Raw genomic sequence first — 16,129 nt, 5'->3', positions numbered from 1 at the left:
CACATATACATGCACAGCTAATTCAGATACAAGGAAAACATTGTTAGATGTAAAAATTACTTTTCTCAGTTGTTTCCAAGTCTTCACAGAATTATTGTTAGATTTGATGCATTAATACAGATTTGATGTTGCTGGGTTTTGACTCAGAAGGCAGCAGATCTTTAATTACAATTCTACTTACACTGGTAGCCAAAAGTCTGGAATAATGTACAGATTTTGCTCTTATGGAAAGAGTATTTTTATTCATCAAAGTGGCATTCAACTGATCACAATGTATAGTCAGGACATTAATAACATGAAAAATTAAAAGAAAAAAGCTCAATGGGGTTATGATCCATAACACTCTTTTCCAATTATCTGTTGTCCAATGTCTGTGTTTCTTTGCCCACTCTTATCATTTTCTTTTTGTTTTTCTGTTTCAAAAGTGGCTTTTTCTTTGCAATTCATCCCATAAGGCCTGCACCCCTGTGTCTTCTCTTTACTGTTGTACATGAAACTGGTGTTGAGCAGGTAAAATTCAATGAAGCTGTCAGCTGAGGACATGTGAGGCGTCTATTTCTCAAACTAGAGACTCTGATGTACTTATCCTCTTGTTTAGTTGTACATCTGGGCCTTCCACATCTCTTTCTGTCCTTGTTAGAGCCAGTTGTCCTTTGACTTTGAAGACTGTAGTGCACACCTTTGTATGAAATCTTCAGTTTTTTGGCAATTTCAAGCATTGTGTAGCCTTCATTCCTCAAAACAAAGATTGACTGATGAGTTTCTAGAGAAAGCTTTCTTTTTTGCCATTTTTGACCTAATATTGACCTTAAGACATGCCAGTCTACTGCGTACTGTGCAACTCAAAAACAAACACAAAGACAATGAAAAGCTTCATTTAACTAACCAAATAGCTTTCAACTGTGTTTGATATAATGGCAAGTGATTATCTAGTACCAAATTAGCAATTTAGCATGATTACTCAGGGATAAGTTGTTGGAGTGATGGCTGTTGAAAAATGGGCATGTCTAGATTTGATCAAAAATTACTTTTTTCAAATAGTGATGGTGCTCTGTTTTACATAAGTAATGTCCTGACTATACTTTGTGATCAGTTGAATGCCACTTTGGTGAATTAAAGTACCAATTTCCTTCTGAAACAGCAAAATCTGTACATTATTCCAAACTTTTGGCCGCCAGTGTAACTGTTAATTAACTGTATGCTCGTTATAATTTCTATTTGCTAATGATCCTGCATCAGTGTGGAGTGGCATGAAACAACTCACAAATTACAGGACTCCTACCCCCAACCTCTACTGCAGATTTGAAAGGACCAATCTCACACCCCACACCCACTCTGACCTTCACTTCACACAAACACCAACACCTCCTGCAACCCCCCTCCTCCCCCCTCCTGCTACTCAACCTGCACTTAAGATCTGTGAAGATGATGTGAGCCGTGTCTTTCGGAAACAAAAGACGAGGAAAGCTTCAGGCCCAGATGGCGTCTCATCAGCGTGTCTTCGATTCTGTGCTAACCATCTGGCCCCCATCTTCACACAGATCTTCAATAGATCACTGGAGCAGTGTGAAGTCTCATGCTGCTTCAAATGCTCAATCATTATTCCTGTCCCAAAGAAACAAAAATCACAGGACTTAATGACTACAGACCTGTCACCCTGACATCTGTGGTCATGAAATCATTTGAGAGACTGGTGTTGGCCCACCTGAAGAACATCACTGGACCCTTTCTAGATCCCCTTCAATTTGCTTATCGAGCAAACAGGTCTGTGGATGATGCAGTCAACATGGGATTGCATCATATCCTGCAACATCTGGACAGACCAGGGACATATGCAAGAATCCTTTTTGTAGACTTCAGTTCGGCTTTCAACACCATCATCCCAGCTACACTCCAGAATAAATTACACCAACTCTCTGTTCCCATGTCTGTCTGTCAGTGGATTACCAGCTTTCTGACGGACAGGCAGCAGCTTGTGAGACAGGGGAAACTCACTTCCAGCACCTGTACAATCAGCACTGGTGCCCCCCAGGGATGTGTGCTCTCCCCACTACTCTTCTCCCTCGATACCAATGACTGCATCGCCAAGGACCCCTCTGTCAAGCTCCTGAAGTTTACAGACGACACCACTGTCATCGGCCTCATCCGAGATGATGATGAGTCTGCATACAGAAGGGAGGTTGAACAGCTGGCTGTCTGGTGCAGTCTTGAGCTGAACACACTCCAAACGGTGGAGATGATTGTGGACTTTAGGAGGAACACCCCAACACTGACCCCCCCTCACCATTCTATACAGCACTGTGGCAGCAGTGTAGTCATTCAGGTTCCTGGGCACTACCATCTCACAGGACCTGAAGTGGGAGACACACATTGACTCCACTGTGAAAAAGGCCCAGCAGAGGTTGTACTTCCTTCGCCAGCTGAGGAAGTTCAACCTGCCACAGGCACTGTTGATACAGTTCTACTTATCGGTCATTGAGTCTGTCCTCTGCACTTCAATAACTGTCTGGTTTGGTTCAGCTACGAAATCAGACATCAGAAGACTACAAAGGACAATTTGGACTGCTGAGAGGAACTTTACACTTCCAGAGTGAGGAAAAAGTCTGGAAAAATCACTCTGGACCCCACTCACCCTGCCCACTACCTTTTTGAACTGTTGCCTTCTGGCCGACGCTTCAGAGCTCCGAGCACCAGAACTGTCATGCACAGGAACAGATTTTCCCTCAGGCTATCCATGTCATGAACAGTTAAATTGTCCCATTGAGCATTAACTATGTGCAATACACAGTTAAGACTTCTTTTATATATTTATCCAACACATCCAACCTCTTCTGCCATTTCATTCCTCTGAAAAAAAATTAAAAAATTTTGCATTGTAAATAACAGATTTGTATTTGCACTGTACATAACAGATAACAGATTTGTATTAGATTGTGTGTGTCTGTGTGTGTATGTATGTATGTGTATAACTATTTTTTATTTTTTATTATTATCTATGTCTTGCTGCTGTTTTTGTATTGTTTTTGTATTGTTGTACACTGGAAGCTCCTGTCACCAAGACAAATTCCTTGTATGTGTAAGCATACTTGGCAATAAAGCTGATTCTGATTCTGATTCTGATTCTATTATGATAAATTGCTTATTTTTTGTTTATTTTGAGGCAAGTGGCTTATTTTTCCAGACCAGGTCGCTTGTTTCTCTTGTGAGATCTGGCAACACTGTAGCTGGTATTTCACCCACCCCTTAGTGCAGAGGACAGGCATTTTAAAAAGAACGTCATTAATTTTATTTTGTTCTAACGGTAACCATTTGGAAGGAGGCTGTGTATCTTTTGAACCAAAATGAAAAACATTTTGTTTTTAGTCCCTGATCAGAATTATCGTAAATACGAGTTTCCCACTTGGAAGTTGCATGAACGACCCCTAAATTCGAAATTACGATCGTGAAACTCTGAGATAATTTTGATTTTCAGTTTCAGAGTTGGGAGGAGATGTAATCACTTCCACTCCCGGTTAGGGAAAGTGTTAGGTAAGGGGTTCCCTATATCTTTAATGGCGGTATGGAGCTCCCGCTCCTTTTTGGAGTACTGCCTGCAGCTGTATCCTTTTCATATTAACCTGCACAACACAACCAAAATTACTGAGGTGCACTCTTGAAGGCCTACCTTAGAAAAGAAACATTTAATAAGAAATGTATTTCATCATATAAGCAACATAAACTTGGAATAGGTTCAGGATGAAACCACAGAGGGCCGCAGAGAAAGTTTAGGCTACAACAATCCTTATAAAACTGTTCAAAATATTGGTGCATGAATATGAGTGTTTACAACAGGATCAGTCTGGTTGTCCATCTCATTTCCATAGGTGAACCAAAATATAAATATATAGAGAGAGAGAGCAATTTTCTGCCTATGACAAAGAAAGCTTGTTCTACTGCCTAACAGTAGCCTACATAATATTTGCTTTAAGTGGTATTATCCTAATTTAATTAGAATAATCTCACTGAATTTAAACACTGCTTTTTTGCTTACATCCTTTGACTTTGTAAATCCGAAAACCTTCTGTGGACAGAAAGATCAGTACTCCATTCATTTGTTCTGAGGCAGAGTAATTTCATATGACCCATCTCCTCTGAAGATTTTAAATTTGATTTAAGTAATCTACAGTATGTATCTCCAGTTGTGGATGGGTGAAGAATCAATGGGATTATTTATAGCTTGACACTGAACTTCACAAAGAAACCTGAGTCTGATGGAACTAAAGAGAGGCTCTAAAAATCTGAGCTACACATTGGTTTTTAAAACATCTTCAGTATTTTACAAGCATGGTTTTCCCATAGAATTATATACTGTTGGTGTAAGAGAATAATGACTGTCCTGATAATATAAACCTATTGATATAAACCCAAGAGGGCCTTGTTACCCAGAGGGGGGCAGTCTTACTTCACTGTGGCTCATAGAACTAAATACAAATCCAATTCCTGGCTTTTCAACAAGGACTTTAGTTGCACAAATACCACCAAAAATGCAAGACCAAAGATGCTGCAGAACACAGAAGCTGACTTTGCAAATCTACTGATCCCACAGGAAATACCCTTATTGAGGCCTCTTAAATTCATTTGACATGGAGCAGGTGCTCTCCATATTTTCAAATACACCAGCGGGGTTCATTCGGTTCAGTAAGTTGCACAGCTCTCAAGAGTAACAGCTACGAACAAAGCAGGCAATTTTCTTGAAAAGCATTTAAATGTTAACCATGACGCATGAAAACATAACACACAACACAAAATAGAGAATCACAAATTATGTAATAATTCTGTGAACAAAATAGATTCATGTTGTGTAAACATATACATATAAGTGTACTGCAGTCTTTAAAAAGCACATTTGCCATGACATTGTACAGCCATTCTTGTTGTGTTTATGGAGGGCTTGTGGCAGCTTGCAGACATCCTGTGTTTCCACACAAGGTAACAGGATAGCTGATAGAAGAGCTGGCCATCAATGAGATCACCAAGTGTTTTCTTTTTTAAGTTCCTCTTTTTCACTAGCTGTTAAACTATTTCAAAGCACCTACTGTATGTTAGCGAGAAAACTTCGTTTTGTTTCTAAATGTCCATCACTGTAGACATAGAGTACAGTGAACATCCTCAACATCTGTTAATTTTGTCTCAACAGCAGTAAACAGTGGTTACAAATTTATAATTAAAGAATTTACAAATTCATTTTAACATTTAAAATTATACAAAAGAATACAAATATATAATATTACAAATACAATCTAAAAAGTATATAGGCCTACTATAGAACCTCAAATTAAATTTATGAGGAATGAGAGGATCATGACTTTATATAGACACTTGTTTTTTAAGGTGAAGTATGTAATTTCTGCAATACTAGTGCCACTGAATGTAACTGCAAAAATAAACAATGTTTTCAAAACAGCTTTCTGAATACACCCTTCATCTGCCATTGGTCAAACAAAGATAAAGTCCCGCCTCCAACTCACGCAATTGGTTGAGTAACGTTGTTGGGGCAGGTCTAAGCGGGTTGTTCAAAACAAACACAGGATTTTTATCATGCCACTGAGAAACAGCGTCTAGTTAGTTTTCAAGAAAATTAACATGTGAATAGCTTACAGTTGTTTGTGCACATTAAGCTGGGCATAAAAGTATTTTAAAAAAAAACAAAAAACAAATACATACTTTGGCTTAAAAAATAATTAAAAAACAGGCAAATGAACAGAATGCTTGCAAATGATATTCACAATTTTTACATTATAATTTCAGCACCACCAACCAAAGGAAATGGGACTAAATAGAAAAAAAAAAAGAGTCATCTGCCATCACAATAAATGGCTCTGTGACAACAAGAGATAATTCAGTACAGATGCAATTTGACTATTGCTTATATTATTCTGCCTAAGGGTGTCATATTAGGCAGAATAATGCGTGACAATAAATAATACTTAAATGTGTTAAATGTGTCTTCTTGTGCTGTGTGATACTGAGGTAACGGATGGCTGTGCACAGATGGCCACATCTCCCTTAGTCTTTTTGTAGGACTGTGGCAGATACCGGTGTCTTCAGCTGCCTCTCTCTGCTGGCCTTGGCCACAGTGCTGTGGATCTCTGCTTCATAATCCCTGGCCTTGGCCCTCAGTTTGGCAATGCTACAGCAGCGGAACTCCTCTGGACTGGACATCTCTGTCCCCTCCTGATCTCGCGTCCTCTGAACCATGCTGCTCACAGGGCTACGAATAGCTGATGATGAGGGTTTGGGCCAAGTGGGGCTTCCTCTCTCCTGTTTCCTGTCCCAGCATGGGCTGTTGCTCCCATGGATCTCTGGAGCTGTGCTCCTGCTGGACAAGTCGACCTGTGTATCATCACTGTCAAGCCTGCCGCACTGCTTCTCTGCCTGGCTCTGGAGCTTCATCTGTCTGCGCATTTTAGCCCTGCGGTTTTGGAACCACACCTAAATAAACAAAGATTATGCATTTTTTAATTTTCTATTGTTTGCTATTTATTTATAGTAATGAGATTAAATTATGCAATGTATAGTGTAAAAAGTGTGATTGTTACCTAAAGAAGCCAATTCTACCTGATCTGACTCTTAAAATCAGTTGTGCTGGTTTAACTAATGTATTCAGGCTGATTCAGATGTTAAATAATATTTAGGGTTAGGGTTAACTTGAATCAAACCAGTTAATTTAAATGTTTCACATGAAGCACATTTTTAGGTTAACATTACACTGAAAAAATTGTACTAATTTTAACTGTAAAAGGATGTAAAAATGCGACAGTAAAAAGTAATTAATTTGTTAACGGGTAACTACCTTAACATATACGGTAAAAAAATTACAATATCTTTAACAAGACAATACAGGTAATTGTATGGTAAAATATTTTAAAAAATATCATTTTACCTTATAATTAACGGTAAAAATTTATATTATATTTAACAAGAGAATATATGTACTTTTTACAGTAAACTATGTAATATATCAACTAAATTATGGTGAAAAACATTAATCAGGCATTCCCAGAAGTCCCTGCTTGACCCATCACATTTCATTATATTTAATGGGAATAGTTATGTTTATGTTGTTTAGTTAATTTTTATTGCATTATTTTAGTGTCACATGTGTTATCCTGATGGTGTTTTGTATTTGGGTGAGGAACACTGTGCATTGTACATGTGTATTGGTCATTGCTCCTAGAAAGGCCACTCTTGATGAATTGTTGTGGCCTTTTGTAGTTACTACAGTGATTTGCAATACATTTTAAAGTGAAAAGAAGATTTTTATAGTTCCAGAAGGTTAGTATATTAAGTTTATATCATTTAATTATATAACCATAAAATAAAAACGATGACTTCTTTACTTTAGCATTTGGTTAAAGGTTGAAGAATTAATATTGTCGCATATTAAAAAAAATAAAATTCAAACAATAATTGTTGGACCCTATGCAGTACTGCCATGGACCCTATGCTCATTTATGGGTGGGACATGTCCCTACTAAATTTTTTGCCATGCAAATTTTGTGCCCACCACTTTTTGAAACAATTTTCATTAGGAAAGTGCCTAATGCAGAAGAAACATCCCCATTTCTTGAGCAAGAGTTTCCAATTAATTTGTGTGCATTATAATAAGTGGTGATCCAACACTAGAGTTTGTTATTTTTACTGTTTTGATGAGTGCTCGTTGTGGCTGTTATCAGTGTCATTGAGTGACAGCTGGCAGCGAGGTCCTCTCATGCACACTGATGTGTGATCTACTCGCTCCACTGCTCTGCAGCTTACGCTCTCTTCCAGTTAAATCACAATGCAAAACGCAAACAGATGTGTTAAAATTGTCTTCAAGAAGGACTATCAAAACAGTAAAATATTATTTGACTATCTGCACATAACCTAAATAATATGAGTTACGCCACTTTGTGACATCACCCCCCTCCCCCAAATCTGTCCCCACCACTTTTTTAAAACAAAGTGACGCTAATGTCAAGACCCCTGGTGTAGGTATTAGTATTGCTCTTAGTATTAGTATTAATAGGGGCATTTGAACAACTGAAAAGTGTGTGGTGGTGGGGGACATTTTCAAAAAGTAACATTAATCTCACAAAAAAATGGAGAATGCCAAACGCAGTGCTCAAAGTGACTCAATTTGAGTAGTACTGGACAAAATACATTTTTAAAAGGGGGGTGGGAGGTGTGGGCATGTTAAAAAATGTTTAATCTAGGCAAAAAAATGGCAAAACTAGCTACATAGTGGTGGAAAAAATATACAGAGCATTATAAAGAAGCAAAATGCTACTTAAAGCAAAATTCTAATCTGAAAAGTGGTCCATGGAACATCTATAGGAAATATTTTTATAACATTGTTCTGTGCATCACAATTATAGTAAAAGAGAGTGGAGTGACAGCAACCTGTACTCTAGCCTCAATCAGGTCCAGTCTGAGGGCCAGGGCTTCTCTCATGAAGACATCCGGGTAGTGGGTGCCCTCGAAGGCCTTCTCCAGCTCTTCCAGCTGCCAGCTGCTGTAGTTGGCCCGTGCTCGCCGCTGCTTCACTGGCCGGGGTTCATCTGGAAACCACATCACAGCCACCAGTTAGACAATTGCCAGAGGCTGACAAGGAACTAATGACTCTAGATTGCATAATTAGAGCAGCGTTCATTAAGCCCTCTTCAGCAGAGCCGGATAATTGATTGTTAGTTATGAGTTGTTAGCCAATCCTTTGTAAACATTTCCAATCCTATTAAATACTGTTAAATGAGGATGGACAATTATGAGAGAATATGACTCATAAATGGCCTCTCTTAATGAATGCTAGACATGTGATTTGTTAAAGGCATATTACCCAAATTAAAAACAACACCTTTGTGGGCCACCTAGTGTAACCTGTCAAGAGGTACGATATTTTTCTTTTAGGCTCTTCACCACACTACACATTATATAAGATGGAGATCTCTGTTCTCAGATATATTTTATAGCTCTCAAATATACTTTTTTCTGATTGGTCAATTGTGGTAAACTGTGATGAAATATTTTTGTATAATGGCCACTAAACAATTGTCCCAGTAAATCACTCAAAGTTCATATCCTTCTTCCATTTTATTAAAGTTTAAATAATTAGCTCAATAAATAATGTAAATCAATAGGCCTATTTAATGTCTATTAGCTTATTAGTAAGTGGCCTTGTAATACGGTGGATAATGTATAGTCAGAAAAATAAACTCCTTTAGGGTGACCCTGAAATTCCCCCTGCCGAAATTATCTTTTCGGATAGTGACTGTCTGACTCACTATACATTATCCATTACTTATTGAAGTGTTTGCTTGCTCGTTTAAATGCAAAAAGCTGTATGTATTGACTGCTTTGTCAGTCAAAAAGATTATATTGTTAATTAAAGTCAATTAAAAATGAACAATTAAAGAATAAAAGATGCCACAACAAACATGACAAATGATTACAATGTGCTCACCCATATTCTCCGCATGGTGCCTTGCGGCCTGAGTGGCCAATAGCAGAGCCTGTTTGCAGGGCTCCGGCTGCAGGTAGCTGCGCAGGAGTTCGTAGCTGAGCAGGGGCCCAGGGATGAGGATCGGCGGTGAGTTCAGCCTGCTGGGGAACGCTGGGAAGAAGTGTGCAGCCGTAGAATGGAGGACTGCAGGAGATAGAGGAGACACCAGGTGCCCAGTGCCAAACATGGCCCACGTTCAGCAAGGTCCTGTCAGTCCAAGGGTAAGACAAACTCTGGCGGTAACTCAAACTCAGTCCAGAAATAGTTTAAGTTGATGACTTCTTGAATAACAGATCTTCTCAGAAGATGAAAGACTTATTAGAATATCAGAATTGTCCAAAAGTGCAATGGATGAGAACATTTCATGCTCCATACAAAAGACAACTTTTTTCACCTGTGTCAGGTGTGAGTTCCACTTTCATGGATGTCCCACCCTCCTCAAGTCACATGACCCAACTTTGACCATCAATCCCAGTAAAACTGGGCTGGGTTTGAAGCAAGCATCCAGTCATAGGGGACCATTGATTCCACGGTTCATTTAAGAGAGGTTTCTTACAGCATCACTCATGGCCATGATGACGCCTAATGCTTTCTAATCCACACCTCAGCTGCACTGAAGAAATAAATGTGTAACATCCCCCCAGTTCCATTTGGGGAGGGGTAAGGAAAGGCCTGTAATGCTGAAGTATTTCATAGACAAGTTCAGGCACTCATCAGCTTCTGTGTTCACTTATAAATATGACAAACCAGACATTTGGAATTGGAGTGTGGCAAGAGGATGAGAAAAAAGTGCCATTCCTGAGTCTTGAATGCTTTTAAAGACACGTACAACAACCAGAGAGGCCTTAATCATGTACAAGGGTTTAGGTCTTAAACAGATGGATATTAAATCATTAAGGGAGAATCAAAGGTTTCGCAGCTGAGAATTGTTCAATAAGAAAACCCAATACAAACAGAGCTTTAGCTGAAATCTGCAGAGAGCACAAACAAACAGTCTCTGTTTACACGGTAAACACATCACACTAATTGGCCCACATAATTGACATTCATTTACAAGCTCATTTGTGGCATTTGGGTGTTGGAATGACATTCATTTGTGATATAATGTGACTGAATTAAAAAAAAATCCTTCAGGAAAGGCTTTGATGAGTTTTTATAACCAGTGTGCTTGTCTTTGAAAAAAACTGTTAGTGGGGAATGGAGAATGTGTGGCAACTGGGAATTCTGCTGTCAGATTAAAACCAATGCCTTTGTTCCAAAAGACGTCTAAACCTGTTATCTCACTCAAAGCCTCCTTCACATTAGGAATAAGATCACCTGTCCAAACAAGGTGTATTGTTCAGGCCTGAGTTGAGGACAGAGTTCACCAACAATGGTTCTGGGTCATGGATCTCTGGTCTTTGAAAACAGATCACTTTTCCAACTAATACTGAACTGTGCTTAGAGTGGAATGCAAAGCTATTCATTTCAACATGTCAAATGGGTAGAAGAAATTGCAAGTGCATACTGTATTGTGACAGAGAATTATGGGCCAATGACAAATAAGGATGTATGGGATTCTTTAAAATGCCTATACCAAGTTCTTAGAATGTAATCTTTGTATTCATGATGGTTTCTCACATTTTTGAAAAAGTTTTTAAAAATGTATATTAATTATGTAAAAAAACAGGTCAAGTGGTGTAACCATCAAGTAAAAACTACTGTACTTAAATACAATCCTTACACCTTGAATACACAACTATATTATAAAATCAAAGATCAAAATATCATATTTGTCATGTCATCATTTTTATTTGTATAGCACTTTTCACAATACATTTTTTTTGAAGCAGCTTCACAAAAAATTATACTGTAATACTGTAATCATTGTTGGGTAAGTTACATAAAAATAGTAATCCACTACAAAATACTAATTATTTATTTAAAAAATGTAATCAGATTACTTTACTAATTACTTAATTGAAAAGTAATCACATTACTAATTACTTTACATATAAGTTACTTTCTAAAACACTTTTCCGCTCAACAAATTCAAAATAATGTCTATATTTCTTCCTTGTTCATTGTTACACACAAGTCATATACTCAGCACCTCACATTTCTCCTTCACTATGACTCGTCACAGGGCCATAATTCATGTATTCGACATAAATAATATATTAGAAATAAACCCTATAATGTATTTAAAAGTAATGAAATGACTTGAAATTCAGTCAATGTAATCTGATTACTAATTATGTTGTAATTGGATTACACCCAACACTGACTGTAATATATAAAGAAATTGCCAAAATGACAATAATAATAATAATAATAAAAATGACTTCCTAGACAAACAATCATGAGGGTCTACAGGGGTCCTCTTTGCAATATAATTTCCAGTTTTATGGTTTCCTTGACACTTGGAAACAAAATGTCTTTAAATGTATCACAGTGGCAGACACATTTTTTTAAAGATATTAATGATATTTTATAATACAAATGCTTATTTAAAAAAAACTATTAATAAAACACTTGCTGTTTTTTTCAAGAATTTCAGCCTTTTAATGGGACTCTTTTTACTACAGTTGAAGTCAGAAGTTTACATACACTTAGGCTGAAGTCATTAAAGCTCATTTTTTAACCACTCCACAGATTTAATATTAGCAAACGATAGTTTTGGCAAGTCGTTTAGGACATCTACTTTGTGCATGACACAAGTAATTTTTCCAACAATTGTATACAGACAGATTGTTTCACTTTTAATTGACTATATCACAATTCCAGTGGGTCAGAAAATTACATACACTAAGTTAACTGTGCCTTTAAGAAGCTTGGAAAATTAATTAGCCAATTAGCTTCTGATAGGAGGTGTACTGAATTGGAGGTGTACCTGTGGATGTATTTTAAGGCCTACCTTCAAAGAAGAAAATCAAAAGAAATCAGCCAAGACCTAAAAAAAAAAAAAAATGTGTGCACCTCCACAAGTCTGGTTCATCCTTGGGAGCTATTTCCAAATGACTGAAGGTACCACATTCATCTGTAAAAACAATAGTACGCAAGTATAAACACCATGGGACCACGCAGCCATCACACCGCTCAGGAAGGAGACGCATTCTGTCTCCTAGAGATGAACATAGTTTGGTGCAAAAAGTGCAAATCAATCCCAGAACAACAGCAAAGGACCTTGTGAAGATGCTGAAGGAAACAGGTAGACAAGTATCTATATCCACAGTAAAACGTGTCATATATTGACATAACCTGAAAGGTTGTTCAGCAAGGAAGACGCCAATGCTCCAAAACTGCCATAAAAAAGCCAGACTACAGTTTGTAAGTGCACATGGTGAGAAAGATCTTACTTTTTGGAGAAATTTCCTCTGGTCTGATGAAGCAAAAATGGAACTTTTTGGCCATAATGACCATCGATATGTTTGGAGGAAAAAGGGTGAGGCTTGCAAGCCAAAGAACACCATCCCATCCATGAAGCATGGGTGTGGCAGCATCATGTTGTGGGGGTGCTTTGCTGCAGGAGAGACTGGTGTACTTCACAAAATAGATGGCATCATGAGGAAGGAAAATTATGTGGATATATTGAAGCAACATCTCAACACATCAGCCATGATGTTAAAGCTCGGTCGCAAATGGGTCTTCCAAATGGACAATGACCTCAAGCATACCTCCAAAGTTGTGGTAAAATGGATTAAGGACAACAAAGTCAAGGTATTGGAGTGGCCATCACAAAGTCCTGACCTCAATCCGATAGAAAATTTGTGGGCAGAACTGAAAAAGCATGTGCGAGCAAGGAGGCCTGCAAACCTGACTCAGTTACATCAGTTCTGTCTGGAGGAATGGGCCAAAATTCCAAGAAGCTTGTGGAAGGCTACCCAAAACGTTTGACCCAAGTTAAACAATTTAAAGGCAATGCTACCAGATACTAACCAAGTGTATGTAAACTTCTGACCCACTGGGAACGTGACGAAAGAAATAAAAGCTGAAATAAATCATTCTCTCTACTATTATTCTGACATTTCACATTCTTAAAATAAAGTAGTGATCCTGACTGACCTAAGACAGGGAATGTTTTCTACGATTAAATGTCAGAAATTGTGAAAAACCGAGTTTAAATGTATTTGGCTAAGGTGTATGTAAACTTCTGACTTTAATCACTTCTTTTCTTTTTTTCTTTTTTTTTTTTTTACTTTTAGCCTCACAAATATAGTAATTTTATATAAATATTCATATATGTATTAAATCATTCATTTTAATTCAGAAATTGAAAACATGTTAGTCTTAGAAAATGTATATTCAAGTTTTTTTTTATGAATTGGATTTGTTATGTATTTTTGAATGACTTGGGTCCTAAAAGATCCTGACTATAAAAAATTAGTGTCACATCACTGAATCTTATACACATTTCAAGAAATTTTTTCAAGAAAAGCATTTTTAAGGTGTGTGTAGAGCCAAAACGACTGGTGACACAATAATGTTTCAAAAAGTGTTCAGTAGATGATTAATAATTTGGATCTAGATGTTCTTACTGAAAGCAGAAAGCATCACCCTCAGAACATCTGCATCACTGGTGTTGAAGGACGAGTGTCGTCATGATCTCTCTGGGAACAAAACACAGGTGCGTCAATTAATTCTCTGAAACATTTCACCTCAAAATCATCTTCAGCCACCCTCTATCCGCTAAGCAGATCAGACTGCGGAGAGATTTGAGAGCTGTCACCAGCATCAGTTAACCGCTAATCCCAAGCTAACTTTGATCAGATCCAGACATTGACGGCACACAGCTGGCCCGATCTATGTTCAGTGAGTCACTGACTTTGTAGGCCTCAACTGCATGGAGGACAAAGACTCTTCAGACACCTGTCAAAACATCAAGGGATATGAGTCCTACCTGTTTTCCTCAAACTTTAAGAATGGTAATTACTTGAGTATTCTTGTGTATTCTTGTGTATTTTTTTGCACCAATAACCTGGCAGAATTCAAATTTGGTGGGCGGTTACTGGCCCAAAATAAAAAGAGCCCAGCCCTATGATATTGCATGAGTAAAATTAGATATTGCAAATGATATTCAAAAGAGCCCAGTCTCCATGATATTCTGGTCCCTAGATCTGGGTTTTTTCACCTGTTTTATCATCTACCAGGTGAAATCTGTTAGTACAGTCAATTAGAAAAGCCATAGCACAGATCTATTTAATAAGCCACATGATTGAAAGTATCATTATTTAGCACAAACAGTGCACAACGAGTTATGTAAGTTAGGGTTAGGGATTTGTTCGCTTTCATCACTAACCAGACTGAGCCATTCCTAGATAATTAAAGGAAGCATTAAAATAGCAATGCCGACAGTTCTTACTGGTCTATATTGATCTTTTAGGCTCACAGTTGTCCGAGACTGTGTGCAGCCATTTGAATACACAGGGGGCTTAACATACAGATAGAGTATTAACAGTGGACTATAATGTTGGCAGGGTAATGCGTCTCTATAGCACTTAAGACCAATTGAGATTTAATTTTAGGCTCAAAGTGTTTGAGAGAAAGAGTGATGAAACAAGACAAGAGCATGAAAAATCCCTTGAGAGTGAAATCATAATTAAAGCAAATCTTTGAAACATAAGATGGGAAATAGACTGCTTAAATGGGTCGCCAACATCAACAAACAATTAATATAGCACACTATTTGAAATGCTCTTTAATTCATGTTGCCATTACCCAATTCAAATTAGCTGGTGGCTAAGAAATGAATGGCACGTGTTTTCATGCAGCAACAGGCAATGATTCTTGCATTATTTGACTATTAAAGAAGGCTTAAACTGCCACAGCAGTCCTTGCGACACGTGTCATATTAAAAGTCCTCTGAATACATAAAGAGTTTTAGTATGAAACAACCCAAATTTTAAGTCATTTTGTAGCAAATATTTTGACATCCGTTGATTCTTCATGAGCGCAATGTTTCACGGTGTTTTGCTAGTTCACACAAGAACTTGTGTGCGACAGTTAACATACTGCAGTTAACAAGATTTTTCCCTTTAAAATGACTTACATTTTGTCTTGTTTCTCACCTAAGCCTATCGCAGGCCTTCAGAAGACTTGAAATATGACACAAAAGTCACATGGAGCACTTTTTATGACACTTTTGGGTGCTTTTTTAATTTTAAAATTACTGTCTACTGTCATTGTATTGAAAAGGCAGATATATATTAACCTCCTGAGACCCTAGCACAGGGGTCCCCAAACTTTTTTCTGCGAGGGCCACATAATTTTTCCTTTCTTTAATGGGTGGCTAGGGATGCAGCGATTAACCGGTTTCGCGATTAACCGCGCTTTAAAATGTCACGGTTAATTAATCGTAAAGGTTCTGCTAAACCAAGTGTTTCTGTTACACAGAACGGAACTGCTGCAGCTTGCGCAAAATGAAAACAAAGTTACACTAGCGGTGCACCATCTTAAAATGACGTGCTTATCAGAGGCACGGAGGCTGATTCAAAATCAAAACATTTACTTACTTATGCATATTAATTAGTGTGAACTGTGGGCTTGCTTCTGGCTGGTGAGAAGTCCAATGTCAGGTTCCATTCCTGTCACAGCCAGTCTCAAAGACTGATGCAAATGTTCATCAGTGAGTCT

General features: G+C 37.8%; 1 protein-coding gene across 1 annotated transcript; it reads right to left on the bottom strand.

Annotated features, from left to right (window-relative positions):
- Nucleotides 1–6,004: 6,004 nt before the first annotated feature.
- LOC127452247 (paired mesoderm homeobox protein 2-like) lies at nucleotides 6,005–14,808 on the bottom strand. The gene is made up of 5 exons (XM_051717595.1): nucleotides 14,796–14,808; nucleotides 14,567–14,600; nucleotides 9,479–9,705; nucleotides 8,422–8,579; nucleotides 6,005–6,471 (listed from the first exon to the last, which is right to left on the bottom strand). The coding sequence occupies exons 1-5, from the start codon at nucleotides 14,806–14,808 to the stop codon at nucleotides 6,046–6,048; spliced, it is 858 nt and encodes a 285-aa protein (XP_051573555.1). The 3' UTR covers nucleotides 6,005–6,045.
- Between the last annotated feature and the right edge of the window lie 1,321 nt (nucleotides 14,809–16,129).

The sequence above is a fragment of the Myxocyprinus asiaticus genome, chromosome 14, assembly GCF_019703515.2.
Source record: "Myxocyprinus asiaticus isolate MX2 ecotype Aquarium Trade chromosome 14, UBuf_Myxa_2, whole genome shotgun sequence".
Lineage (NCBI taxonomy): Eukaryota > Metazoa > Chordata > Actinopteri > Cypriniformes > Catostomidae > Myxocyprinus > Myxocyprinus asiaticus.
Note: the sequence above shows the minus strand (reverse complement) of the source record. Positions and strands in the feature narration are given on the sequence as shown.